Raw genomic sequence first — 25483 nt, forward strand, 5'->3', positions numbered from 1 at the left:
CCACCGCTCCACGAGCAGCAGAGGGCAGTCCTGGGCACAACCTGCCTGGCACTTAGGAGGTGCTTCCTGTTTTAATAACTTTCCATAGCCGCTTGATGAAGGAAGGAAAGAGGTGAGGGCAGAGAGAAGGTGTGACGGAGGAAAGGAAGGGAGGCTCTGGGTAAGTGGTTAATTAGAGGTTGCTCTCTCTAGATTACTCGATCTAGATCTGGGGGAAGCCAACCTTTTTTAGTCTTTGTTGTGGCTGGGGCGGAATTGAACCTTCCAAACTCAAAGGTGGGAGAGCCTTTTTTGCCAGAGGGCAATTACAGCTCCTAAAATAGTGAGTTTTGTGTTAGAGCCCTGGGCTAGCAGAGAGAAATGCTGGATTTAAATAGTTCTCTGCTACTTACTTACAACCCTAGAAAGGTCTCATTAAATTCCCTAGACCTCAGTGGTTTCCTCGTCTGTTAAATGGAATGGTGTTACCATCTGCTCTGCCCAGTAGGGTTAAAGGAAACAGAGAGTGTGGAAGTGCTTTGTAATGCAGAAAGACTCCAGCATGCAAGATGATCTTTCTCTCTCTTTCTCTACCTAGCTTCTCCATCAAGTAGTCTGCAGCAAACCCAGGGTGCTGTCTGAACCCAAAGCTCTTTTTCTTGATGGAGCCCTCCTCCTGAAATGTCCCCATGCTGGGGATTACCTTCTTTGATATCTTCATGTCTTTACCTTGAAGGGAGCTGTATTCTGTCATTCTACCCAACCTTCCTTTGCTGAATCAATCTGTAGTTGCATCCATCACTAAGGCAAGGTGCTTCTGCCTCTCGGCCCCCCTTTTCTCACTTGCAAAATGAGCTGACTGGACCACATCTTGGGAGAAAAGCCAAATGCGCACAGAACAGAGGCCATCAGGCTGGTAGATGAGTGACGTGGTTTGGGTGGGAACTGAAGAAAAGTAGAGGATGGGTTTGCTCCATCCAAAGGGGGCAGTCAAGCGTTTGTGCCAGCCAATTGTTGAAATGTGGGAAGGTGAGAACACTAGATCATCTGACATTCCAAAAAATCTGGAAATTTGAACTTTTATATGAGATCTCCTGACTTTCAAATGTTGGCAACGTTTTCAAATTTGTTAAATACGCCTTATGAGCCAAATAAAACACATATGCAGGCCAAACTCAGCCTGGGAGGCTCCAACTGGTGACCCGAGGCCTCTGGGCATCCTTTTTGCTCTGAGAGCCGTATCTTTTCCAGGCTGTGAAATCTGCTCAAAAATACCCAGAGAGCCTCCCACTCTTCCTTTTCCTCAAAGGTCCTCTTCATGTCTCACCTGAGATTCTGTCACAGCCTCCCTTCAGCCCTCTGTATCTGTGCATGTGACCTTATGTGGAAATGAGGTCTTTGCAGATGCAATCTGGTGAAGATGAGGTTATTAGCGTGGACGCTAATTCAATCATCTGAGCAGTGTCCTTACAAGAAGAGGTGAAGAGACACAGAGACAGACCCAGACAGAGGGAAGATGATGTGAAGACACACAAGGAAAACAATATGTGACAACAGAGGCAGAGATTGGAGTGACATGTCTACAAGCCGAAGAACACCAGCAACATCAGAAACTCAGAGAAAGGTGTGGAACAGATTCTCCCCCAGAGCCTTCCAAGGGAGCATGGCTCTGCAAACACCTTGACTGACTTCCAGCCTTCAAAACTATGAGAGAATAAGTTTCTGTTGTTTCGTTTGTTACAGCAGCCCTAGGAAATTAATACATTGGCCAATCAGGGGGTGGACACCAAGAGAGGAGGGAAGATCAGCAACCCCAGTCTTCCCCTCCTTCCCTCCCCCGCCCACAGCACCTCCAGACCATGAAAACCTGACCCTCCTCTCAGATTTCCTAAATATCCTAAAATTTTAACTACTTCCCAAAACATTTCCTTGATTTTCCAGGAATTTTCAAATCTAGCTTTGTGCAAATAAGGAAATGGGAATCTCGTTGATCCCCTTTACAGGGAGACAAAAACATACCCGCTGTCCATGCCTGCAAACGGTTTCTTCACTGTGATAATTCAGATGCAACATTTCCCTGCTCCAAGAAAGATGGCATGACTTAACAGTTTGTGAAAAGGAAAGGGAAAAACAGTTGGTTTGTTTTCCCATGAGAGAGAAAGAGGGAGGGAAATAAAGCCCCACACACTGCTGGGTGGATGGATCATTTCCTCTGTGGAGAAGATACAAAAATAATTTGATCTCTAAGCATTAACAAGGTCTTTTATAGAGTAGATAATGATTATCATATGCAGAAAGCATCCAGCACTCGCTGAAGAAAGGTACGGGAATTAGTGTGTGGATTCACAATGAGTGTGGATCCCTGCTACTTCTATCTACACTGCATGCCGAGCACGAAGGATCCTGATCAGGAGGGATCTCCTGTCAGAAGGAGGTGTTTAGAGAGCAGATCACTTGCCTGTGAATCCCGGGGGAGTCCTCTTCTCTGGAAACCCATAAATAGAGAAGGAAAACGGGAAGGTGCAGAGATTCAATTTATTTATTTTAGGATTCTGGGTCTGGGGTTTAGCTGGGAGACACTGGCAGTACCCAATCTTCTTGGGAAGATTTGTGACAGGGCAAAAGGATGGCACAGTGTTAAGAGCTGAGCACGTGTGCTCTGGAGCCTGCTTGTCTGGGGTTCAATTCTTGCCGCTTACCGGATTGTGCCATTGGACATTTCACTTAACCTCTCTGTACCTTAGTTTCCTTATCCATAAAATGGGCACAATGATAGTACTCACCTCATGCGGTCACTACAGGGATTAAGTGAGTTAATTCAAGTAAAGCATCTGGAACAATGTCTGACACTTCATAATTGCTAAATATGCCTTATTGAAATGGTTAACCATGGCCCCAGTGATGCTAAGTAAGGACCCACCTGCGGGCACAATAGCTGAGATCAGCACCCATCTATTCCCCTAGATCTGCGGGTCAGCTCTGCTCTGTTGGGCTCCCTCGGGCCCCTGCGGCTGGCTGCGGCTTGGCTGATCTTCGTTGGGCTTAGCTGGAGTGGCTCTGTTCCACATGGCTCTTACTCATTTCCCGAGACCCGTGGGCATGTTCTTTTCACAACGACGGTAGAAATACAAGGACACAAGGGCACAAACAGAAACACGGGAGTATCTTGAGGCCTGGGCTTGGAACTGGCACATCATCAAATCTGCCTGATTCTACTGCATCTCACACCGCCAAACCCAAAGAGGCGGGGAAGTCCACCTGCCCCCGGGGACGGCACTGCAAGTTATATGGCAAAGGTTGTGGATAAGAGAGGGCTGAAGAAATGATGCCAATAAAGGGAACTACTGCAGTAACTCTTTTATTACAATCTACATAAGAAGTATTGGACTGAGAATCCAGGCCAGGATACCCTATACTGATCTTCAACCAACAACAGGACCTTGGGCAAGTCACTTCCACACCCAGATTGAAAGGGATACATCTAAATAACTGAGGCCCCAGCTCTCACACTAACTTCTATACCGCCAAAGGAGCTCCTTCCTGGCCACTCCTAGGCCTGAAGATAAACATGTGTCCACGTGTGTGTGCGCGCGCTCGTGCGTGCATGTGTTAGTTAGAGTCTGATCTTTGTTAAAGTTTGCAGACAACCTCCCTATCTGAGCAGCGTTTCTAAAAGGACCCTTCTAGGAATGATTACTCAGGACTGCACGCTATTAGGCTACGGTAAGCCCCCCAGTTAGCACAGTGACTAAGGATGCTTAGAAATGGCAGGACTGGGGAGGGATGTTATCTTAGCTACCCTAGAGCTGGGGCCCAATTACCAATGGGGGAGGGATCTTAAAGGGACAGTGCAGCTTGTGGTAGTAATTAAGCTTTCCTGCTTGGTTTTTGTTTTCTCTTTTGCATTTGTGTGTTTAGGAGAAATCCCCTTTATGGCGAAAGGCTATTACAATCCTCCATGGGGAAGTAGCCCGGGAGAGGAGAACGCACCATAAGCCCAGCCACTAGCCTGTCTTTACTTGCAGAAGCAGCAGCTAGAAAACCCTGCGTAATGGAGGAGTGATTGTAAAGAGAACTGGGAAGCTGTGTTGTCTACTCGTGCCTTAATATCACTCTGCCGGCTCCCCAGCTGACTGTCAGCCCCCTCTCTACAGCCCTTGGGTCTGTGATTTCAGCTGAGAAATAGAGGGGAGAACCACATTTTTCAGGGCCTTTGTCAGTGATTTTCAAACTTTTTGATGGCAACTCATGCTAAGAAGTACATTTATCGCTGTGTGCACACACAATCATAATTGAAACAGGAACTTCATAAGACACTACTTACTACCCCTTACTAGAGAGTGTGACATACTCTGATATTTTCTATTCTATTCTATTTAAAAAATAATGCTGGTGATGACCTACTAGACTGATTTCATAATGGGTACTAATGGGTCCCAACCCCCAGTTTGGAAAACCCTGGGCCAGTTTCGAGGTGTGTGTTAACAAGTAGAAGGGTGGGGATGGGGACCAGGAAATACACTCTTTTAAGACCCGCAGACCTCACACTTGTCTAAAGCAAGAGGCAGTTGGTTAGAAGAAAACTCAGAAAGGATGTAGTTAAACGAAGCAGCAGGATGTTTTCTTATTGTTTTGATTTGGGGCACATCACCAAATGGACGTGAATTGCAAAGATTTCTCTTGCACAGGATTAGAAAGACTATTGGAGAGAATCGAATCCAGTGTGTCCTATTCCTCCTAAAATAAATATACTTAAGTTTTAAAAAGGGAATAATTTAAATAAAATTATCAAACAAGTAATAGTATAGGTGGTACTCCAATAACGTGAAATTGTGAGCATGGTAAGACTCTATGGAAGCTACTGGGAAATATTGACGGAAATTGAACCTCTCAAGGTACAGATGGGGAAACCGGTCCATGGATCAGGCAAGTTAGGACTGCACCCCAGAGCTGGCTATCAAGCAAGCCACAGCACCAGTCCAACTGTTCCTTCTCTGTTCTCTGGGTCTCAGTTTTGTCCTCTGGTAAATGACAGTGGCCCTGCCTGTGTCACAGGACTGCTATGAGATGAGGCATTTGTTAGCACCCCAAATCTGAAGACATAAGCACTCTGCAAGCTGACTGGTTTCCCCTCTCTGCCCCTTACAGCAGGAGTGGGCCTGCAGTGTTGACATCTTCACCCATGTGTACAGGTGGCTGTCTGGGCTTCCCACTGGATGTGGCTGTGATTGCAACAAAATGATATGACCCCTGGCCTCTCAGAATCCACGTCCTAACAGACTGCGCTGTGTCAGGATTCAGCCACGCTCAGTGAGCTGGACGGGTCCCATCCTGTGTCTAACGAGGAAAGATCGACTTGTGCGGCCTCCAACACAGCGCCACTTGTCTTGAAAGCCCTCCACGGAACGGAGCATAAGGAAAAAGCTGATCCTGGAGCTGCCCTCTGCGAGGCGAGAGCCAAGGGCCCCACACAGATGATGGTCTGTTCCTGGCGGTGTTTATAAAGGCGGTCACATTCCCCACCCCCGTCTTGTCGTTGGGCTTCAGAGAGGGCCAGAGCCAAGTTGACAGGCCGGCCCTGAGTCTTTGTTCAACTTGAGCTCAGATGAACGTAGAAACACAAGAAGAGCCAAATCATACGTTTAAACAGTTAAGAGGAAACCAGGCTCAGCAAGGAACGACAACCCTGGATTTAGCCTGGGTGAATTTTCCTTCTCTGGGATTTCCTGTCCCCTTTCTGGATGTTTCTATCTATCAAAAGTTCCCTGGCAGTTGGTTTAAGGTCATCAACTCTGCGGTGAATGAAAGCCTCACATAGTACTTCGGCTTAGCTGCTAAAACGTCACTGGCTGCCGGCTGGTGTGGACCCAAAGCCAGGCTTCTATGATGCAACTGAGGCCTCTGTCCCTCTGCCCTTAGTGGAGAGAGAGCCCAAACTTGTGCTGAGCTTAAAGAACCATCCACAACAATAAAGACCGGCGGCTACCAAGACAACTGCCTGGGGGCGCAGGGACAGTGGGGCCGGTGGGCAGTGGGTCCCTAAGGAATGTTAAGTAAGTGAGCCCAAAAGTCTGCCTCTTGCAATGTTCTTAGACTGCAGTTAAAATTTAACAATTTTTTTTTATGTAAATCATCTGGTATGCTGAATGGCATGGGTGGGGGGCGGCAAGGAGGGAACAATGGGCTGGGATTAGATAATTGACTTAGTGCTAAAATTCCAGGAAGTTTGTGTTGATCTGGGCCTGGATCTTGTTACTTTTTAGCTCAAATCTAAATCTTTATCTTCCTATTATATTTGAGAAGACATTTTTTTTACTTAGTCATTTTTACAGTTGTAATTTTTACCCCCTTTCATCAAATAAAGCCAGTTAGATTAGCAGCTCTTAGCACAGAGATGAAAATATTGGTCGAACCCAATGGGCCCTCTTTTGTTTATTCTGACGGAGCAGGCTTTGATCTAAACATATTTCCTGGGGTCTGGACCAGATGACCTAATTCCTGTCTTATCCGTCTCCACTTTCTGTGAATCTCAGATTGCGCTTCACTGTGGAGCCCTTTGAAATTCACTTTACATTTTTTCCCACTGTGTTACCCCCTCTGACATTTGTTTCATTTGGGGTAAAGTGTGTAACTCCTAGTCAAGACTCCAATGCTTTATTTTTCTAACAGGACTGCTAAGTTTTAACAGAGTGGGAGCTTTTTTGCTTAAGTTCTCTCATTCTGGACATTCACAACACGCCAAAAACAATAAGCAAATAATCTACTGCTAGAAATTTATGTCAACTGCAAATCATTGAGGATTTTCTGTATGAACACTTCTTTTTTTCCTAATTTAAAAAATTGCACCCTTACCCCCATAAAAGTCAGGTGAATAAATCTGGCCCTTGTGGATTGGGATGTGAAAACTCAGAGCCAGAAGTAAGCCTCAGGTGTCTGCAATTGATCTGTGGAACGTGTCCCCTCAGACTCTGCCGGCCCCTCCCACACAGCCACTGGCTGAGGGGTCTGGGGCAGCTTGGGTCTGTCATTGGTCTCTTTCCTTTTTTCCTCCCTAGGTCCCTGTCAATCACCAAACTGCTCTTTCATTCTGGAACTATTTTCCAGAAAGAAGGAAGCCCCTGTGTGTGTTCATGGAGGGCTGAGGAGCAGAGGAGATGGAGTGGGAGAAAAGAAAAAACACAAAGGAATATAGGCAAGAGAAGAGGGTGAGAAATGACAGCGACACAGTGAGACAGAAAGAGAGAACAAGAAAAGCACAGTTACTAAAAAACCCGAAAAAAACCCCGACAAGTTGCTAACATTTGTACATTTTGAGTGATGGGTACAAGGGGGTTTGTTCCATTATTCGCTGTATTTTTCTGTATTTTTACAATTCACATTTAAAAAAAAAAAGAGGGGAAAATGTCACCAAAATGAATATTTTTAGTTCAAAAATTTTGTGAACTTAGCTGTCATCATTCCAGGCAGCGACAACCCAGGAAAGTAGGTTTTCGGTGATTCCAAAACGACCTGGATGCACCTTAGGCTTCAGAAGGGGAAAAGAAAGGCGAAGAAGCCAGGAAGGTTGGCGAGAGGGGGAGAGGAGGTGGGTGGGCTTGGTACGCACCATCATCTGCCTTAAAATAAACCCTGTTGCTTTATACATATAAATTCATTTCTCTTCCGCGGGGCTGAGCCGAAAGGCTGAGTGTAATTATCACACTGAAGGGAAGCAGGGCTGAGGGCGATTTCTTGTTTTGGAGAGGAATGGGCAGGTAATGATCAATAGATTAGAAAGATAGTCGATCAATAGATGGATAGGCAGGGACAAAAGTGGAGGGGGCGGGGGGGAGACGGAGACGGAGACCCTGAGGCTCCGACCTTTCCGTAAGGGCGTCTGTTGCCTCAGAAAATCCGTCTAAACGAAAGGCTGCTTTTGCTGCCCTTAAGTCACTTTCAGAAAACGCTAGAAGGGAGGAGGTTGGTGGAGAGAGGGAAAAGAAAAAATCGCCCGGCTCCGCGCCCCGGACCGCCCGCCTCGCGGAAATGGACGCGCGGCCCGGGGTGGCGCAGGGCCGTGACCCCCGCGCCCGGCCGGCGTGTGGGAGCCCCGGGGATGGGGGTGGGTGGGGACCGGTGACGGGAGGGGAGGGGGACGGGAGAGCCGAGTCCAGCTGCACAGCGTGTGCTCGGGAAACGGCGTCGGGGTTCAGCCGACTGGGCCGCTTTGGAGAGGCCGGCGAGGCGCAGGGGCGCGGGATCTGGTGTGGGCGCGGGAGCCAGTGTGTGCGCCTGCCCCTCTCGGCGGCCGGCAGCCCTCGGTCCCCCCAGGACGTCCCCAGCCTCCGTCCCGGGGCGCAGGGGCCGCTTCCGGGAGAAGCTCCCCAACCTCAAGACCACGCAGGCCGGGAGCAGACCCCCCCTCCCCGCGCCCAGCCTTGGGAAGGGGATGGACGCTTCCATCGCAACGAAAACATCCCCGTTTGGCCCGCGTAGAACAAGAGCTTCTGGCCAGAATTCTGGTCTTCTCTTCTTGTCCCCACTCTTGAGCAAAGGGGTCTCTCTTGGGGCGGCGAGGCCGGGACTGGAGGGGTGCTATCCAGAAATATCGCCCTCTAAATGTTCGCGTGCTGAAACGTCAGGAAGATTCTCTGCATCATCTTGCCGCACACACCCCCATCCCCGCCCTCTCCAGGTTCGGGGGCGCCCACCTCCGGAACCCCCGGCCTGCGCCCCCAGGCGCCGAGACCACCCAGCCTGGGGAAGCGCGGCCCAGAGTGGCCACAGAGCGGCCTGCGCCCCAGTGGAAACTTCTACTGGAAGGCGGCCCCGAGGCTTCTGTTACCTGGGCGCAGGGCCACCAGCGGCCGGTGATTCACCACCTCCCTGCAAGCAAAAATTCACCGACCCCTCTGGACACCAACTTCCACCCCGTGCGTTTGCTCACCCCAAAATAGTGCTCAGGAGGAAAACGTGTTTCCCCTAGAACAAAGGGAGAGAGGAAGAACCAGATTGCATTTGATGGTGAAATATTCAAGTCGACTCTACATATCCTTTGTAATGGGCTTTTTCTTTCAAATATGCATGTGTTTAATGCCTAGAAGACTAATTAAATAAAGACATGTTGACCTGTCTGGGTTGAGGCCCAGTTTCAGACTCAGATTATATAACCCTCGCAATGCTGCTCTCAGCCGCCTGAAAAAAAACAACTGACTCAAGGGAAGTGAAAACAGCACAGCTGAAATGAAGTTGAAGTCTTAATGGGCACAAATGTCCTGCTTAAGGACTTACCTGTCCCCATGACACCTCCAATGACAACTTTTTATTTCATTTCCTTTATTTCCTTTTGTGTGTGTGTGTGTGGGGGGGGGTTGTGAAAACAGTGGCCAAACAAGTAATAGATAGTGGGAAAATATCTAGAGCCTCCCAACTTAAAAAAAAAGAAAGAAAAAGGAAAGAAAACACAGGCCCCTGCAAACCTGTTTCTGTTATGCCTCCTACAATTCCTTATTTAGAGAGAGAGATACACACTCACATACAGGATTTACTGATGCCTGGGGAAATGTTAAAATACATTTCGGGGGCTGGCTGAATAGAAATGCACTCTAAAAACACAGACACAGTATTTTGTTTTATCTGTTGCAAAAAAAAAATTGTATTTGATTACTTGAGTAAAATTACAGTATCTCTGTTGTTAGTAAGTATTAAATGTTAAAGAAATTGGACCCCCCCTTTCCTTTCAACTTTCCAAGAAAGTGCATGTAACAGTCCAATTTTTTTTCTTCCATACCTAATACAAAATAAACAAACACTATACCTGCTCTCTTGATCAAGAAGAAGCATTTGCTCTTGTAAGGAACATATGTACATTTTAATGAAAGTGATAGTTCTTATTGTATATACAAGAGCATCTACATTTTCTCCACTGAAGGTTGTTCAAGATGCTATACTTAGCAGCATTGTGAAATTCCAGCACACATTTCCTATTGTGAATATACCTACAAGGCAAAATGTTACGTCTCAGTTTCAACTACCAAAACAACACTTGTATTTTCTCTAAAGAATTCTGCGTGCTTATTACTGTACAGAAACTTATTAACATTGAGGACGACTCAAGTAAAAAGCACAATAACAAATAGCAGTTCCAAACGGAAATGGTTAAATCTACAAAAAAAGAAAAACAGGTTGAATTTTAGAAGAAAAATCAAAAAACCAAAACTTTCCAAGAACCACACTGTTCAATCTGTACTTTCAGTCCTTTCCTGAAATTTGCTTTGAAAGATTAGACAATGTGTTTGCTGATAAAATTTTCCAGCAGGATCAAAGTGTACATTTATATACAGACTTTATTAGAGATCTAATGCATCACTGAGGCATTGCATCAACACCAGATTCATATTAAACTGGATATAGAAAATAAGTTAATGCCAGATTAAGACCGCCTAGCAGGGCAACTTGCAATCGCCATAAATGTTACAGCAAGTTTACAGCACTCTAGTCAATTAGTATTTAGTCCAAAATACAGAAGACCAAAGTTAATGCTTGCATTCTGTTTGCAAAGCAAGGTTATATCACTAATAAATAAGCTTTCTTAGAACTCTAGAAGTTTAACAAGGTACAAAAGAATGTCTTCATAATGTTGTAGTTCATAGATCTGGAGGAACCAGAGGCTAGGGGGACGGGGACAGGAGTAGGAGGCAACCGTGGATATCGTTCTGAGCAGGAACGCTATTTCTCCAGCCAGAGTTGCTTTAACTCGTGACGATCTCTTTGCTGTCCTCCACGAAGCGGGTGAAACGGAAGCTGGTTCCGTTCTCGCTGCTTGCCATTTTCTCCAGGCCGGCCAGGGGAGCGTTGGGCTCTGAGTTCTGGAGCTTCTCCAGATTTCCCGTCAGCCCGCTAATAGGTGAGCTGCTCCCGCTGCCCAGGCTTCCAGGAACTGGAGGGATGCCACCGTTCTGAATGACGGAGATCTCATTGGCCTTCATCGCCAGCCCGTTGGAGAGCGCCGCCGCATACTGATTCCAGAAACTGGAAGGATCTCCACTTCCTGACCGTGCTGCCAAATCCTTCTGGAACATTTCTGGGAACTTGACGGGATTGCCTCCTAGAAATGTCATGGGGCCATCCACAGAGAGCCGCCGACCCCGTCTCGCGGGGGTGCTATTCCACATGTGAGTGCCCATGTGTACCTGAGATGGGGGGAGAGAGGGAGAGAAAAAAAAGGGGGAGAGAGAGAGAGGGAGAAGCTTAATAGTTGAACCTGTCTCAACTCATATCCCAACACTCAGCAAAGCAAGTGGCCGAGATGTCTCTTCTTATTACGTGCCAGACAGTGGAAAAGGAAACGGGAACCATCCACTGCAGTCACCTAGTAATAACACATTCGCTCTCTGCAGCCCTGGGCCGCCTCTCCTCTTCCTGGGCAAAGATGCCTTACTTACTCCTTTTTTATTACCCGTATTTAGCTTATAATGGCCTCAAGCAAGCCAGTCAGTCGCAGATAGCTCCTTTCAGGGTTAGAATTGTTATGTCCACTCTCATTGCAATGGTAAGTATTGTATCTGACACCCTTTACCCTATAAATGTCCTTTTCAGATGGAAAGAAAGTACCCCTCACTGATTACCCATTGGAGGGCCCGTGCATGGAGAGAAAAGCCAGCAAGTAATTATTCATCTCATATTACTGGCAGCAATCTCTAGAGGAATACTCTGTCAACAGAAAAATGTACACAGTAAGAGTGCTCAACTGTTGCTCAGAACTTAAGCATATTTGCTTTATTTTCAACACATATCAGTAGGAAATGCTGTATAATCAATTATCATAATACCCATTAGCAGAGCAGTGATGTTATTGTTTTTAGAAAAACAAACCATGCTGGACTGCATAGTTTTGAAAAATAGATGCATACGCCGAGGAGAACTGTAATTATTAAGTGATATGGGCAGCCACAGGCCACGTGGAGGTCTTTAATCAATACCCCACGGCCACGCCGGGCTGTCTTACTTGGTAGGTAAAGCAATTCATTTGGTGCACTTAGCGAGACAACCGAGATAGGCCGCTGCTTCGCTTAGGTACCAAATTATTCAGTGCACTCTGACATTCAGTGAGCTGCAGCCTGCCCTGGTCCCCGCCATGATCCTGACCTGCACGAGCACCCACATTTCTCCACGGTCAGCTCCATGCAGCAGGCTCCGCCGCGAGAATTCTCTCCCTGAATATCTGGGCTGATGACTCTGGGAGCACGTGTTATGAATAATCAATGGCAAGGAGAAGGAGGGCTGAGGGGGTGGGTGGGTGAGGTGCAGATGGGGTGAGGTACCTTAAGATTGCCTTTTGTTGTGAAAGCTCTTCCACAAATAGTGCAAGCAAAGGGTTTCTCTCCAGTGTGAGTTCTCTCGTGAATCTGCAGGGCACTCGACGAGGAGAAGGTTTTGCCACACGTGTTACAGTAGTGCTGTTTGGGGGTTCTCCTGGGCAGAGCTGGGAGCAGAACTGGGGATGTGGCAGAGGACGACAGAGGCCCAGACGGGACGTGACTGGTGGGGGTGTCCTTACTGTCCTGAGGAGTAACGTGCACAAAGCCGTTGACCTCTGTTTTGATGAGAGATGACAACGAGTTGGCGGGAACCACCGCCGAGTTCTGATTGGGGCCAAGGTTGGGACTGGGCTCAAAGAGCTGTGATGGTAGATCTCGCATCTGATGTGTCAACATGTGCTGCTTCAAATTACCCTTTGTGGAAAAGCCACGATTGCAAACTGTGCAAATAAATGGTCTCTCTTTGGTATGACTTCTATAGTGAATGTCCAAGGCACTCTGACAAGCAAATGTTTTGCCACAAATGTCACAAGCGGTATTTTTAAATTTACCCCGGTCTCTGAAAGGGAAGAGGATCCCCAAAGAATCTTCTTTGATGATTTTCTCTGCGTGACTAGATGTCAAATCCAAAGCCCCACCATTCAGTGGGGTGGGAGACAAACCGTTGGCAAACTCGCTTGGGACTGCTCTGTGTGGCTTCTCCTCGACGCTGGGTGACTTGTGGAATTCCTGGGTGCTGTTAGATGGGGACAGAGCCTGCATAGAAGAGGTAGACTCTGAGATGGCCGGGCTGCCAGCACTTTGGCTCTCCATATCGCCACCCACTGAGGACGAATCATTGGTCAGGACGTCCCCCTCGACTGACCCATTCTCCATCGACTTCAGGCTGGCCTGCAGCTGCTCCGCCAGGCCGGCATTGATCATCTTCATCTGATTTTCCAAAGCAGCGATGCTTGACATCTCTAGGGGCAAAGGTGAAGAAGACAAGCTATCTTGGGACGCATCCGCGGACTTGGGTGTATCAGGAATGCTGCCCTCAGGACAGTCTTCCATGTTTTCATCGGAGAAGTTGTCTAAGTCATCAAAATTTTTCTCATCAAAGGAGCCTGTGTCAGACTCCATGGACTCGGGGTAGCTGTCAGGGACGGGGGTGTTGGGGATCTGGCCTCCCATATGCATTCGAATGTGCTGCTGCAGGACAACAGCGTTAGTGAACTTCTTCTGGCAGATGGGGCAGGAATGCTGGACTCTGAGCGGGGGCATAGCCCGATGAACACTGTAATGGGTTTTAAGATTCCCTTTCGTGGTGAAAGCCCGGCCACAGATCTTACACTTAAAGGGCCTCTCCCCAGTATGTGTCCGGTAGTGCATCTTCAAGGCGCTCTGACAGCTCAGAACCCGGTGACAGATAATACACTCATTGGGGTCAGTGGCCTTCTTGTCAATGTTTTCTACCAGTTGCTGAAGCTTGGACGTCTCTGATGCCTGGGCTGAGTCCAAGAGTCCCCCGAAAGGAAACTTCGCCTTGAACTGCTCGGACATGAGCGGTAACAGAGGGTTGGCGAAGGTGGTAGCACTGCCCGGGCCACAGTCCGCCGCTGGGGAGCTCAGAGTGCTGTTGCTCACCGCCGGGGCTGAGCCGCTGACCACGCTGCTCTCTTCACTTCTGCCACTGGACGGTGGCACCATGGGCCCTTCGGCTTCCTCTGGGAGCCCACCCAGGTTTCTTGTAGCTGGCTCGGGGGCCCCGGAGTCACTTTTGACAGAGCCTGGGGGGCTGGCGGCAGAATGGCTGATGGGGATCGGGGCTGGCTCTTCGGTCTTGATGAAGGGTGTGAGGCTAGGAAGGGTCGGAGGCAACGGCAGGCCAACTGAAGTGGTCAGAGTGGGCAGGACTGGTTTGGTGTCCAGCCAGCTGGTGACTGGCTTTTCTGGAGGAATGGACATGCCATATGGGATGCCGGTGCTCGTGGGGATATTGTCCAAATGCTCAGGCACGGGATAGGGGTTCATCTGGATATGAGGGTATTTCTCTTTGTGGCGCTGAAAGTGGACTTTGAGGTTCCCCTTGGTGGAGAACCTGTTCCCGCAGATGTTGCACTTGAAGGGCCTCTCTCCAGTATGGGAACGCAGGTGGATCTGCAAGGCACTGTCGCTCCCGAAGACCTTCGCGCAGAACCTGCATTTGTGTTTGAAGAATGCCTCATCCGAAGTACTTTTGGCTTCGAAGGCAGGGACATTTGGTGGCTTGCTTTTTCTTTGCTGGGCCAAGGCAGACAAGGAGTTTAAATCCTCTGCAGTTGTTCCGATGTTGGGCAAAGGGCTGGGGAAAACCGAGTTAGCAGGGGCCGGCTGAGGTAGAAGTGGATTAGACGCAGGACTTAATAAACTGCTTATTGCAAAAGCTGGTGAGGATGATGCCGAGACTGCTGGGTTGCTGGCATGGGAGGCACCAGCGCTCGAAGCCACTTTTTCCGAGGACGGGGTGGTAACTGCTGTCGCCAGTATGTTAACATTGGGAGAAGAGCCGCTGTTGGGTGGAATGATGGTGTTGCCAGGACTGCTCTGAGGTAGCTGGATGGGGGGTAGCTGTTTCACACCGCTGATGCTGGCAGATTGGCTAGCGAGGCTCTGTGCTAATCCAGCTGCTGCTGCCAGCTGCTGAGATAAATGGGAACTTAGTGTGGACAAGGGGTTGGCAGATGTTCGTAAAGTACCTTGAGAAGGACTAGAAGATGTTGGCAAGTCTGCATTCTGAGAAGCCAACAGCAATATTTGGTGACGAATCTGTTCGATCAGTTGCAGCTGGTGGATCTGCTGCTGCTGCAGAGCTAAGAGCTGCTCCATGAGGGCTGGGACGGCCAGCTTGCCCCCGGAGGCCCCACTGCACCTCGCTTCCTGGGAGAACTGGGCCACTGCCACCTTGGTGCTCTGGAGGTTCTCGATGATGACGTTGCTGTTGATCACGGAGAAGTTGCCCAGTGTCGTCAGGTCCCCGAGTTGAGGTAGAGAGGTTGTGATCGCTGAGGTACCTGTGGAGGGGTTGCTGCTGCAGTTTGGGGTGGCACTGCTGTGGCTGCCACTCAGAGCACCACTGCCACCTTTGTTAGCTACCGGGGCCTCCACCTCCATGGACTCGTCCCTGTCCAGTCCTTGGTGTTCAGAAAGGTTGCTGCAGTCTACTTGATCTGTTTTGTTCACTGTGTCATTCATCTGTTCATTGGGATTATCGGGAGGGGGGCTGGGAGAGAAGGTTTCAGGGGGGGAGGCTGGACTTTCATTTACGATTAAAACTAATTGATTTTTAGTACAGTTCTTCTTGTGGAGCAGAAGATCTGATAATTCAAAGAACTCAGCACAGCACCGGCCACAGACGTGGGCATCCTTGCTCTTAGTGGTGCGATTCGGTTGACCCTTCTCTGTGTCTCCTGCAAACATCAAAAGGCGCAGGGTTAGAAAGGGAGCCAGGACACACAGAGTCACTGACGACTTCAAAAAACAGAAAGAGGTTGATCAATCACTGTCTACCTGCACACTCAAAACTATCGCCCCTGAAAACCAGTCAATATTGCCTAAGAACATTCATTATTAAATTTTAAGGATGTTGGAGGAATGCCTATCAATCTGGGATCTCAGAGAGCCATGGCCTTCAGATAATCCGTCAAAATATAAAATACTATGAACTGAAGACATTGGTGCATAATGAAATTCCATAGCAAAATACTGATTTCCAATATTTTATCCACCTTATTGTCCACCCATCCAGAGAGGGTCCAGCAACCGTTCTGAGGACTTATTAGGCTCTTGAGTTTCTGTCAACCTTATTCATTTTCAACCGATTCAAAGATATCTGTGATAGTTTGTTCTGTCACTAAACTAATTTGTAGTCATTCAGGTTCCAATCAGTTGTTGACAAGGGGGAAAAAATGCATATCACCAAGCTGGAGACTGACAACTTGAAAATCACCTCCAGCCCCTACCTAGAACCTGAACTAAGTCCGATCCATGGCAAACACACTTTAGTCACATCAGGAGCAAATGCCGCAGACTGTTCCTCAAGACTCAGTTGAATACAAAAGAGAAAGCAACACACACACACACACACAATGAAGAGAAACACAGTGATCATAATCCGTTACAAGGCCTGCCTGGCACCTATATATCACCCCATGGCATGTTTATTTTTAAAATTAAAGAATGCAACCCTGGCTACCATTCCACTCATCAAGGAATATATGCCACTATGCTCCAAATGGCAACATTATGCCTCTAAATATTTCATCAAAAGTGCTCTTTATATCTATAAAAACTGGTACAAGATTTACATTTCTGATTAAACATCAACTTAAAGAAGGATGTGCAGTTAAGGGGAAGTGAAGAAATAATTCTTGGTTTAGAGTTTTGGAAATGCTTTGCAATTCTCCTTGTCTGAATGCCTTTAAAAACAGTTTGCTCTTAACTGTTATCAATTGTTTAACAGATTGTCCTGAACCTTTCATTATAAAAATCCCTTTATTTCATGTTTGTTTCCACTGGTTGCTCAGATTTCTTCTCACTAAGATCCATTTGTAAATTAAACATAAAAATCTCCAACTCCAAGCTAACATCCTATTCAAAGACAGGATGGCGTCCCATTGTTTGCCCAGCATGGGGAACACCAACTTCTGTTGTACAAATGGTGTGTGGTCATCTCCGAAGGCTGTGGAAAAAAAAAAACTGTTTAATTCAAGGATTACCTCCCTGCATGCTTTTCTGCAGAACTGAATCAGATAATAGTTAGTTTCCATGACTTCCAAATTGAATCTCCCAGAAAACTTGCAGGGAAAAAAAAAAACTAATTGCAAATATGAATAAATGCAACATCAAAATGCTGCTTTTTCGCTAAACTTAGAGTCAACTCGAAAAAGCCAGCCGTTTGCCTTTTTGCAGTGAACATCAAAAAAAGCCTGAGTATTTTTGCATCCCCAAAAATATAATTAATAGCTAAATACTAACTTCTGAAAATTCCTTAACTCTATTTGAGTGAGAGAAGCCAAAGTTGACTAGGAGCCCTGGTAAAGTATGGCAAATGTATGCACACTTTCTTCACTGAGAGTGTTATCTGAGTAGCTAAGTTCTACTTAACAAGCTAGCTTTCCTAATACTCATCTTTTAATCTCCACAAGGGTATAGTGCAAAATGCGTTAACAATACCAAACAAATCTTAGTTGTAGCAGAAAATACCAATAATGATTCAGTCTTAATTTAATGTTTAATCATCCCAATTGGCACCGGATTCCTATGCACATTCAAGGTGCTGTTTTAAGCACTTTCTTTCTCTCTCCTTGCCTTAAAATAATATAAACAAAATATTAAACGAAATTCGCTAAAGTTATGTTGCTTAACTTGGGACAAAAATAATGTGACAAAAATTCTGTTTAAAGCTTCTTATTTTGACAACCAATTTTAAATGATGCATCCATTTCAGATGCTTATTTTAAACTAGGAAATGCAATTCCTAATATATTCAACAGAAATGTTATTTCTTTCTCTTTGCACATTTCCATATGTAATGGTTATGTTTCCATCTACTTTTACAGCCAATTATGAAGGAACAAAAGCTATTCTGTTTGTTCACACATTTTCAACAAAATGCATTAAAACTATTATGTCAGCATGTTCTATTAAGCTCTGCATTCAGTGGAAAATACTTTTCAACCAGCTCACATTTATCAAAACATAAAGCCACTTTAAAACACAGTTTTGCTTGGTCAGCTGGGCTTAGACAAATAATGACAGATTCAGAACTAAATAACTAGCAAGGGAAATCAGAAAACTGACTTCATCAATTGTACACATTACAATGTAGTTGCTTCAAATATTTAGCACATCTGTGCTGGCGATTAAAGGGCATTTTAATTCTTTATAACTTGCAAACATCTGATATTCTCATAATATATAGAGAAAATAAAAAGAAGGTTACTTTACAGGATTGAACTGATTATTACTTTCTTGTGCTCAAATTCTGCATTTGTCCTGCTTCAAGACTCACTTGAGAATTTTCAAGTTTTTCAACCTGAACATTTTTATATTTAGGCTTGTGCTAACTGGACGGAAAATATAGATACTTAAAAATAAATGCATGCTTGCATCCAAGAAAGAGACTGTGTTAAAAAGCTGCCCATATTTTAGCTTAGATTTTCACAACATTTTAATAAGCTGACATTTGATCCCACCGCAGAGTCAACTAATTTAATTTCCTGATGTTTATGAACACCAAAAAAAAAAAAAAAAAAAATCCTGGTATCTATTTTGATTTATTTCAAAAGCAGGTGTCGCTACACTGTAATAGTTCTTAACTTTAAATCTATCTGCTTTCTGAACAGAATTCCAATGAAAGAGCTTAAGATAAAAAAAAGATAAAACATGAGGACTAGTTTGAATTTTTAACTACCAAAGAGAATATTTTAAGTTGTAATAAGATCCATATACACAAACATAAACTCCTATGTTCTTATTCATTTTTCTGACTGTCTGCTATCTTGTATCTCTCTCAATAATGTTACACAGGATTGCAACTGGTGACCCTATTATAGTAAATACAGTTGCCTTGTTCCCTGTACTATGATGAAAATAACATTCCAGTTCCTTTTCTATGTATTTTGCATGCAAATTAAAGTAATTTTGTAATTCTGGTCAGATAGGAAAATTTAAGAAGTAGTGGTTTCTAAGTATGTACACACAAAAGGATATTTGGAATTTTCTGGGGGTTTTTGGAGGGGGAGGAGGTGAGCTTATAGCTCCATCCAATTTATACTAAAATCTCAGATGATTTAGTTCTGGTTGTACTATTTAGGTACTTGATGCTCAATTCAAATTTGTTAGTTTTTCATCATCTGAACCAAACATTGCAGAATAGGAGACAGAATATTGAAGGGTTCCAGTTTATCTCTCTACTAAGAAAACAAAAATAAAACTCTGCTCCACACAGAAAGGTTTAGCCAGCCAGGAAAAAACAAAACAAAACAAAACAACCACCCTACCCCACTACATTTAGTTTTCCTTTTTTGAGCTCCTCAGAAAGATCCTTCCCTTTGCTTCCCCTTACCTTAAAATCACATTAACATTTTTAATAGAACTTCTCATGATTGTAATTTTGGAGCCTATAATTTTAACAGGCTGCTCCTTTTCGTAGGCCAATTTAGAAAGGCTATCGCAAACGTTTTTGATTGACTGGTCTTTTATCTTTTTTGTTTTTTTTTTTGCACAGACCTGGGAAAAGCTTGAATCTGAATGTCCAGCTTAAGAGTCCAAAGAAATTTCAAACACTGCAACATATGCTATGCTTATTTTTTCTAATGTCTTCAGTTTTCTTTATGTGATAGGCAACCAAATAACAAATTTCCTGGCACCCTTCATGTTTCTTCAGTGTTCTGACCAAGATTAGGGTATTCTGGGTGGAAGCATACAAGGGAAATCTCTGAAAAAATAACACGGACAACACCCTCCTTTTAAAATAGTGATACAAGCCCATCTAATGTACACAATCAATGAAAGAGGAAAAATGTCTTCCCCTTGGATGAATCAAACTGAACACTAGATGGGGTTCCAGTTGCAAGGGTTTGTTCAAAAACTTCTTTGTGGCTTTCCTATTCCAGTGACGCGTAAAAGAGAGACTCCTTAAGGCGAGATCTAAACTTTGACTACATAAACATTGGCAAAGGCACAAGAAACTAAATCCCTGTTGTTTGAGGGTAAAACTGAGCTATGGGAACTACCTGTCAATCTTCCCCTTTGGGGGTCTGGCATCTGAGGGTGACAGGGGAATAAGGTTAGGAAAAGAAGCCAAGCTGATAAGGTGAAACTAAAATAAACTACTAACTTCCTGCTAAGTGACTAGCAAGCCTCAATTTGGGGGTCACTGGGAAGATACTGAAGGACATATTATGATCTGGACCTTGTCACCTTTGCATGGGAGGAGGCTCACAAAGGTTAAAACAGCTCGACACTTCTAGGTTTTCTAAAGCCTGGCACACAAAACCTTTTTCTTTTGGGGGGAGGGGTGTTGGTTCTTAGGATAATTCAGCATCTCCTTTGCTAAACTGCTAAACTACTTTAGTTTTGGTAATCTAAGAATATTTTGGAAGATATGGCTAGGTGCAGCAGGGTATGTTTTAGAAAAACCGAATTAAGACTGCAGAAGGAATTTGTTCTGGTTACTATATAAAGCTTGGCTTTTCACAATTTCAAAAAACTTAGAGAACTATTAGCCTACCTATTTCTTCCCCAGGTTCTCAGTAAGATCTCCACATTAAAAATGTGGGTTTCTGCCTTCTAAAGGACTGCTGATAAAGACAACTTGCTACCTGCAAAAGTGGAAAGAAATGAAATAAAGTCCTCAAAGAATAATGTATAAATTGGCACTTGTGCCAATAAACCATAGGTAAAACTTGATGTAAAATAACCCCAAAACATTCAGTATCACAAATTCACCTTTGCACACACTCTCTCGTGCCCAACTACACTTTGCTGGTTTGTTTGTATTTGTTTTTAACGTTTTAGGAAGTATGTGTAGCCCGAAGCAAATCCCCCTAAACAGTTTGCATTTTTTCTCATCCAGAATCTTCCATTATGCCACAAACTTAAAATAGGCCTGATTAAACATGAATTCTTTCCAACTGCCTTATCTTGCAGGTGTAGGTTTTTCAAAAAAAGCAATTAATTATAGTTCTCTCTAACCTTTTGGGCCCAGAAATCAATGTGTTGCCGTTAAGCTGCTCACAATGAGTAAATTACTTTGGTAAATAATAGAATTTCATTATTAATATAAATAAGAGGAATTTTTATGATACTTTATATGAAAGTCAATGTTTCATCTACAGTTCATGATGTTTTTATCTTTCTTCCAATATTATCTTTTCCTTGAAAAAGCTGAGCACCAAAATACTTTTTTAGTAAATGAATGGCCCATCCATGTAGTTACAGGAAACTTAAAACCACCACCCAAGGAAGAAAAATCCAATACATACACAACACACAACTGAAATCCACATTTCTAGTCAAGAACCCATGTACAAAATCATTAGATTCTAATATTCCCTTTCCTCGGAATTATTTATCTCAGTAAATAATTTTTCCAGTGGCAGTCATCTTTCTACAAGTAATTCAAGACTTGTTGAATATCATTTAAGAGACAAGTCACATTTGCCATAATCTTGGTTTCATTAGAAACAGAAAAATTCCCAAGTTTATTTTAGGGTGTTTCTGGTCTTACAGCAGCACTACAGCAGAATTAAAATAAGAGCATCGTAAGATTGACCAAATCATCTTGTTTTCTTGAACTTGTTCTGATGAAGTTATCGGGGCGGCTGTTTAGTGTGGCTCGGGCTTTCTTTGTACGAGCATACACACTCAAACACACACGTGTGACCTGTAGCCCCGCAGTCCTGGCTGCTCTCTGCCTTGCGAATCACCCCCTCAGGGCTATGCAACCGGGGTCTCCAAACTTTTTGAGGTCCCACTCTGGGCAGAAGTCATAAAATCGGAAGGACTAGTATTGAAGAGCACCAACTAGGTTTAATTTGGTAGGTTCAATATTTCATTTGCCATATTTTAAGACCACTTCAAGATAGAAGGTAACCACATTGCTTGAGTTAAGGTTGGTCTTCTAAAAATTTAACAACCTTCATATATGTTAAAAAAAAACACAAAAACAAAAAACCAAAAACCCCACAAGTGTGTGTTCTGTGTGGGAAGAAGAATGGAGATGGCTGAATTCACAGCAGAAAAGGTGGTGATTTTTTGAAGGTAACTTTGAGGTGTGTCATGAACTCTCAGTTCCATTTATCGCACAAATGTTCCCAAATAAAAAGAACTAGAGTGTGCAAGGCCCTCCTGTAAGTCAGACGCTGAGGAGGATTAGTTGTGTACTAATATTATTACAACATACTAAATCCTGTAACCCTATTACAAAATCTACCCTCTAGGCAGCTTCTCCCAAACTTATTGTTCAACCATGTAAAAACAGTCATAACCTAAAACTATTACTACTGAAGAAAAAGAGGGGGTGGGGAGAGGTGAGAAAGGGGGCTGGGAGGAGGGTGTTTCCTAGGGTGCCCCTAAACAGTTTACTGCTTCTTAGGACAATGAACCGGCTTTGGGGGATAAAAAAGAAAGAAAGAAAGGAAAGAAGAAAACAAAAGAAAGAGAAAAGAAAGAAAGGAAACTTGATTCACTTACTTAATTAACTTACCTCAAAGCTCAAATAAACTTAAAAAAAAGTCCTAATAAATAATAATGGTAAGAAGTAGTGAATTCCTTTTATGCTATCGCTTTATGAGAAGCCTTAACTATTAAAAATTCCGGATTCAGAAGGCGACAGGAGAAAGGCAAAGACCTAGCAAGCATCATTTCTCCGCGAAGCCCGAGTCTTTTTATTCTTTGAAAATGTATAAAATCGGTACAGATTTACAAAAAAGACTCAAAATCTCTTTCTTCTCCTCTCGTTTGGTTTTTCCTATATAAATTGTTAACTTGAACAGTATTACGGTACGGATGGTCTCACCAGAAACTTTAGGAAAGATGGGTGTGGGGGCGAGCAGCAGAAGAACCAGCCGAGAAAATCGGGAAAAATACTCCGAGTGGTGGCAGCGGCCTTGGGTAATTTCACCTCCATTTACCTCACGTCCCGGGTTTCGCCTGGGACGGAAAGCGGGGTTCAGGGGCTCTTTCCAGTGGACTGAGAAACCCCAGAGACTCTAGGTAAGGCTTGAAGCTTGAGAAAGTACTGGGATGGAGGGCACAGATATTGTAAACAGTTTTCTTAATCCGTCTCAGTTCTCCCCAATTTCTTACGGGACCCCACGCCAGGAATCTGCTTTCCCGACAGCCGGGGTGAAGGGAGTGCGAGTCCCTTGGCTTGTCTGCTGGGTTCTGCGCGGGTCCCTGCGCCCCAGCTCGGCTGAGAAGCAGGCCTCTAGGGAAGGACCCTGGGACCGCGGGCCCCGGGCGGCCGCAGAGTCGAGTGGACAGAGGTGCCCATCTAAGGGCACGCTTCTGAGCCCTGTCGGGGTCCAGCGCCCTCCTCCATATCCCCAAAATACCGCCCGGGACTCGAGCATCCCGAAAGGCTTCCAGAGCCGCCGAGACTCCGCCAGGGTTGTCCCCCGTCCTCCCGCAGCCGAGAGGCGGGCATCCTGCCGGGGAACCGAGCCCAGCGCCGCTCTATCGCCTCCGGCGCTGGGCCTGGGAGGTCGGAGGCCCCCAAAGTGAAACCCCTTGAGGGACAAGGAGGGATTCGAGGTGTCCTCCCTCGGCACCCCAAATTCCCTGCCCGGATTTCTCCCTCTCTCGGCCTTAGCTGCCTCACACAAACTTTGTTCTCGACTTGTTCATTCCCTTCGGGCCCCCGCGGTTGTCGCCTCCACCGGAGGAAGCGAGTGCCTGGGTTTCAGGGGGATTCTCCTCTGGCTAGATTGCCTCCCAGCCCTGGAAAACGACCCTTACGACTCCTGGAAGTACGGGGTACCACGATCCTCAGCGGGCGCACATCGAATCTAAAGATTTCTTGGGGGCGGGGGATGCATGTGTTAGGAGAAAAGACGCGGGGATAAACTTGCGTAGCCGGACCCCGACACTTTCCCCGTCCGCCCGCACTCGTCTCGGGAGCAACCCGCAGCAAAGAGCACTCTCCACCCGGGCCGCGACCCCAGCGGGTCAGGCGCGGGCGCCCCGACACAGGTCCCCATCTTCCTGCAGCTCTGAACCCCCAAAGGCACCCCCTTCGGCGCTGCGGGCCCAGGCGCAGTGCGAGCGTCGGGGTGGGGGGGCGCGGCGCAGCGCAGGGGGCTCCCCCAGCTCGGAGTTCGGCAAGGAGCGCGAAGTAAACTTCCTTCCCGCAGGCGGCAGGGCCGGGGCGGCCGAGGCCCGGCCGGGGGCGCGGGGCGCGGCACGGGGAGCGCGGGGGGCCCCGCGCGGACGGCCTCCGCTCGCACCCGCGCCCGGCCGCGGCTCGGCGGGTCCCGGGCTCCGCTCCCCGGAACAGCCGGGACGGAGGAGCAAGGCCGGCCTGCCCTTCTCCTCCCCCCAGGAGGACCCAGCAACTCCGGAAAGCTCCTGCCGGGAGAAGTGTTTGCTTTCCCCGGGGCAGAGTGAGCCCAGCAAAGGCAAATTGAAAATTAAAAAGAAGAAAAAAAAGTACGCCGGGTCGAAAAGGCGAGCGGGGACGCGGCGGCGGCGGGGCGGTGGGCGCGGGGGCCAGCCGCGTGTGCGTGGGTCCGGGTGTGCGTGAGTGTGAGTGCGTGTGTGTGCATGTGTGTGTCCGCGGCGCGGGCCGGAGCACTCACCATCTCGCCGGGGGAGCGAGGCCACTTCGGGGTCGGATTGGAAATGTTGAGGCTTCGCTTGCTTCCTCCGCGACATGCTGGCTCAAACATCAGCTGGGGCAGAATAAAAAATTACTAAAAAAAAATCTTCTCAAAATTACGGAAATCGAGCGGCGGCGGCGGCGGCGGCTCCCCCCGCCCGCCAGCCCGCCCGCCCCCTCCCCGGCTCCCCGGCCCCGGGCGCAGCGCGCATGTGTCCTGCTATAATTATGATTATCAATAATGCATTGCGATTAATCATAGAGGGGCTCTTTGAAAGGCGATTGGCACCGGGCCAGCGCTATTCAAACCCGCTCGCCTTAATCAATTAGTTCGTGATTTGCTGCAGACCCCTGTCTCTCCGAGCGCTGGCCCAATAAGCCGGCCGCGGGGCTGGCTCTGCGCGCCGCGCCGCCCGGCACTGGGTTAACCCTCTTCGCGACCGCCCGGGACTCCGCGGCTCGGCCGCCGGGGGCCGGCCTCCTCGCCTCTGCGCACCCGGCGCCCCGGCTGCCCCCCCCCTCCCCCGGCCCCCCCCATCCCGGGCTGGGCCGACCCGAATTAGCATGCCCTCCCCGGAATTAAGCCTCCCCGGGTGGGGGTGGGGCCGGGCGGCGGGGGCTGGAGACCCGGGCTGAGAGCGCACGGCGAACTTCCCAACTCCGGCGCTAGGCGCACCGGCCCGCGGGGGGCGGGAGTCCCGTGGCGGGATTTGGGGGGAGGAAGTCCCGTTTCGTGAGTGTTTCTTCGTTTCTTTAAGAGCTACCAGAAAGCTGCCCACCCCCACCACCATAAAAAAAAATAAGCGAGTGGGGAAGAGCCAGCCCCACGCCGGTCCGCCTCCCGCCCGCAGCCCGGCCTCCC

The 25483-nt window shown here is 46.9% G+C and overlaps 1 protein-coding gene across 1 annotated transcript; it reads right to left on the bottom strand.

The window, feature by feature from the left end:
- Window positions 1-9590: 9590 nt before the first annotated feature.
- SALL1 (spalt like transcription factor 1) lies at window positions 9591-24746 on the bottom strand. The gene is made up of 3 exons (XM_058527796.1): window positions 24602-24746; window positions 12278-15706; window positions 9591-11146 (listed from the first exon to the last, which is right to left on the bottom strand). Exons 1-3 carry the CDS (start codon window positions 24675-24677, stop codon window positions 10710-10712), a joined length of 3942 nt encoding a protein of 1313 aa, XP_058383779.1. The 5' UTR covers window positions 24678-24746; the 3' UTR covers window positions 9591-10709.
- Window positions 24747-25483: the final 737 nt, after the last annotated feature.

This window comes from Diceros bicornis, chromosome 32 (assembly GCF_020826845.1).
Source record: "Diceros bicornis minor isolate mBicDic1 chromosome 32, mDicBic1.mat.cur, whole genome shotgun sequence".
Lineage (NCBI taxonomy): Eukaryota > Metazoa > Chordata > Mammalia > Perissodactyla > Rhinocerotidae > Diceros > Diceros bicornis.

Excerpts from the sequence above, each read along its gene's own strand:
- SALL1 (XM_058527796.1), bottom strand. The coding sequence starts at position 24,677 with ATGTCGCGGAGGAAGCAAGCGAAGCCTCAACATTTCCAATCCGACCCC. Across the intron at positions 15,707-24,601 it reads CTCGCTCCCCCGGCGAGATG|GAGACACAGAGAAGGGTCAA; the intron begins GTGAGTGCTCCG and ends TGATGTTTGCAG. Across the intron at positions 11,147-12,277 it reads AAAAGGCAATCTTAAGGTAC|ACATGGGCACTCACATGTGG; the intron begins CTCACCCCATCT and ends CATCTCAGGTAC.